The sequence below is a fragment of the Prosopis cineraria genome, unplaced genomic scaffold (assembly GCF_029017545.1).
Source record: "Prosopis cineraria cultivar Desert tree isolate PC_DT_omini unplaced genomic scaffold, ASM2901754v1 PC6, whole genome shotgun sequence".
Taxonomy (NCBI): Eukaryota; Viridiplantae; Streptophyta; class Magnoliopsida; order Fabales; family Fabaceae; genus Prosopis; species Prosopis cineraria.
In genome coordinates, this window is record NW_026555337.1 from 5486310 (window position 1) to 5489589 (window position 3280).

The 3280-nt window shown below is 39.3% G+C and overlaps 1 protein-coding gene across 2 annotated transcripts; it reads left to right on the forward strand.

The window, feature by feature from the left end:
* The first annotated feature begins 496 nt into the window (after positions 1–496).
* Positions 497–2018, forward strand: LOC129312982 (transcription factor MYB8-like). Of its 2 annotated transcripts, none has more exons than XM_054955788.1 (3): positions 497–695; positions 780–909; positions 1044–2018. In XM_054955788.1, the coding sequence occupies exons 1-3, from the start codon at positions 599–601 to the stop codon at positions 1543–1545; spliced, it is 729 nt and encodes a 242-aa protein (XP_054811763.1). In that variant the 5' UTR covers positions 497–598; the 3' UTR covers positions 1546–2018. The 2 variants fall into 2 exon arrangements, with proteins under 2 accessions (XP_054811763.1, XP_054811762.1); XM_054955787.1 differs by having other exon boundaries at positions 497–703; positions 1044–2017.
* The last annotated feature ends 1262 nt before the right edge of the window (positions 2019–3280 follow it).

The window sequence follows — 3280 nt, forward strand, 5'->3', positions numbered from 1 at the left end:
ATCATCATCATACTTCAAACGAATTGATGATTTATATTGTATGTATTAATGTCTTGATATTCGGATCGAATTCTTATCTTCATGTGTGTGTGGGCGAGCACACGATTTTCTTGCTCCTTTCGATTCTTATAGTGTCACATGGATCTTTTAACTTATGCAACAAGGTTCAATTAGATATAGGCATAGTATCTAAGACAATTCTCTTTCATAAGTAGTCCAAGAATGGATTATTTTTAGTTTTTTTACCGAAGCCTAAAGGCTTCCAAGAAATTCCTTCTTGTCAACTTCAGCACACTAGTATAGCAGTAAAATACAGGCTAGCGTTGAGCCTCGTTGCTTTGGTAATGATGTCGAAGTTGTGGGGCCATGTGTATGTACACGTTTTAAGCCGCAACAGGATAATGCTATTCAGATGTGATCAGACAGGGGCAATTTATGCGTGTGTATATATATCTACATATATTCTCATTGTGGGCTGATCTGGAGGGATCGAAAACTTACTTGGGATCAGAGTAACATAGCTACCTTACCTATAAAGTACCACTGTAATATAGTTTCTGTATATAGGAGATGGTGAGAGGTCCTTTCATCGACGCAAATGGAGTTAAAAAAGGTGCATGGAGCGAAGAAGAAGACCAGAAGCTTATTTCTTATATTCAGACCCACGGCCATCCTAATTGGCGCCAACTCCCCAAGTTAGCAGGTTCACTTCATCGCCTTTAATTTGATCTCACACATGTCATTCTAAACACATATAACGTGTATGTGTGTTATCACAGGCTTGGCGAGGTGTGGAAAGAGTTGCAGGCTTCGATGGATGAACTACCTGCGACCAAATCTCAAACGTGGGAACTACACTCCACAAGAGGAGGAACTCATCCTCAAACTTCACGAACAGCATGGAAATAAGTATGAAATTTGACTCGGCTTGTTGATTACTTGATTTGTCACACCCCCAATTCGGGGAATTTTGAGCTTCACGACATTGACTGGAATGTTTTGGCGTACATGAATTAATGGTCATGTGCATGTATATAATATAGGTGGTCGCTGATTGCTGAGAAGCTGCCTGGAAGAACCGACAACCACATAAAGAATCACTGGCACAGCCAACTCAAGAGGCGATCGAGGGACAGAGGAAGGAATGATTCTGAGGTGAAAGGCAAGAAAACAGGTCGTAACAATGCGACCAAGCATCCAGAATCTGATATTGTGAAAGTCGTGAATGAGTTGAATAATATATTAGAGAGCTCATCCTTGAACTGGACGGAAACGACGTCGTCGTGGACCACGGCAGATCAAGACAACTCTGTTTCTCTGCCTTCTAATGATATAGGATCGACCGCCAAAAATTCCCCGGAAGAGTATAACAGCGTGGCTTCACGGGAAGCCAGCAGATTTCAAGAATTCAGCGGCGATTTTTGGACCGAGCCGTTTATATCAGAAGATATGTACAGTGAATATTGCTATCCACATATTGGGGGCGACGGTGGCAGCGCCGGCGGAGACATTTTTTCATATGATGGGGCACTCTTGTTTTTCTAAGTCGTCACTCTGAAGATATTCAGTGAAACGGTACGAGACAGATTAATTGGAGTTTTTTTTTTTTTTTTTTGGTTCTAGGTTTAATTTTTCATTTTGTCTTGAGCTGATGAGTGGCATGTGGGAGCAGAGCGGAAAAGGATCATCAGGCACAAAAGAATAAGCGAACACTAGTGTTAATGCTAGTGTTTATTTTCACAATTGGTGACTTGTTCTCTGTTTTTCCAAAACGTCATTGGCCGAGCACTATTAGGCTAGAGTCCATGAGAGTTCTCCCCCCCCCCCCCCAAAATCATGTTTATTTTATTTTTGTTATTTTCATAACGGATAAATTCCATGTCCCTGAAGCAAGTGTAATTATTTTGAACTAATAAGGTACACAGGATGAGCAAGAATGGAAAAAAAAAAAAAAAACTCTGCCTATACAGCCAGATTAGCAAGGAAAAGGGACAATTGACTCCGAAAACTGCTTACCAAATGTTAGTTTGTAAATGAAAAGAACAGCAAGGATTGCCTTCCAATCAATAATATTCAAAAAAAACAATATTTGCCTTCCAAAACCTCATCTTTATGTCTCCCAACGAGTTTTTTTTTTTTTTTTACCGATCAATGAGAGATCAAAGAAAGATTTCTTCTGAGCTCCTTCAAGTTTTTTTAGACAAAAACATCTCATTAAGTGTCTTTTCCATTTTTTTCTGTTTTATTAGATACACTATCATTTTAATTTAAACAATTTAATAAAATATGATATTTTACATTTATCATGAATCCAACGCACGAGGTTCCTATCTAATATTTACTTTTTATATCTCTTTCTAAATTTGTCGTATACATCTATTTTTTGGAAGTTAGGAAAACCGACTTGGGATTTCATAATTAAAAAAATAATTTATTAAAACATTGATAGTGATTGTCACCCTTTTCTTCTTCGACCGCTTCGCAACCTGACTTTCCTTGTTTTTCTTCGTTCGCACTTTTATTGTTACCAGTTCAGCAGCTTTTCTTTTGGGATTTTTTTCCCCCCCAGGTTGCTTCTCAACCCAACTTTTTTTGGCGCTTGCCACTCTTTCTATCCTTTGTACCGTTCTTCTTGAACCCCAAAACTTTAGCTCTCTTTTTACCATGTTGCTTTCATTCGGCATTTCATTTTCTTGCTGCCCACCAAACTTGTCAATCACTTGTCTTGTCAAATCATCTGCATAGCTTCACGTACAAAGTTAATGATGCCTCCTGACTTCCTGAAGCTTCAGTGGCTAGGCTTCTAAGTGGACGACTTCTTGTCTATAGTGTTTGTGCAATAGCTGTCTTGGCATCTCTGCCTAGATCTCACTTCCTTTAAAATCACATAAATGGCGCTTCTGGCTTGTTTAGTGACTTTAGTCCATCTCTTCAGAATATATTGATCAGGTAGTACGTAACATTCATTGCACACAACACATTCAACCCATGAGGCCATGGCGGCAGATTACAGCGGAGGCCTCAAATTTAACTTTTGTCACGAAAGTAAAATGAAACTTTACACTCTTCTCTCTTCCCAACTAAAGTGATCATGTACTGAACCAAAAAAAGGAGTGTCTTCCAACGAAGGACTTTCATCTAAAGGAGGAATCATCCAATAAAGGAGCCTTAACCATATATATGCGCTGCTTCACGCATGCAACTAAATATAGGTCCCCCTCTTCTGGCAACAGATCCAAGTGAAAGTGTACGCCTTGCCAAGTTGGTTTCACGTGAGAGA

Excerpts from the sequence above, each read along its gene's own strand:
- LOC129312982 (XM_054955787.1), top strand. The coding sequence starts at position 571 with ATGGTGAGAGGTCCTTTCATCGACGCAAATGGAGTTAAAAAAGGTGCA. Across the intron at positions 704-779 it reads CCAACTCCCCAAGTTAGCAG|GCTTGGCGAGGTGTGGAAAG; the intron begins GTTCACTTCATC and ends GTGTTATCACAG. Across the intron at positions 910-1,043 it reads CACGAACAGCATGGAAATAA|GTGGTCGCTGATTGCTGAGA; the intron begins GTATGAAATTTG and ends TATATAATATAG.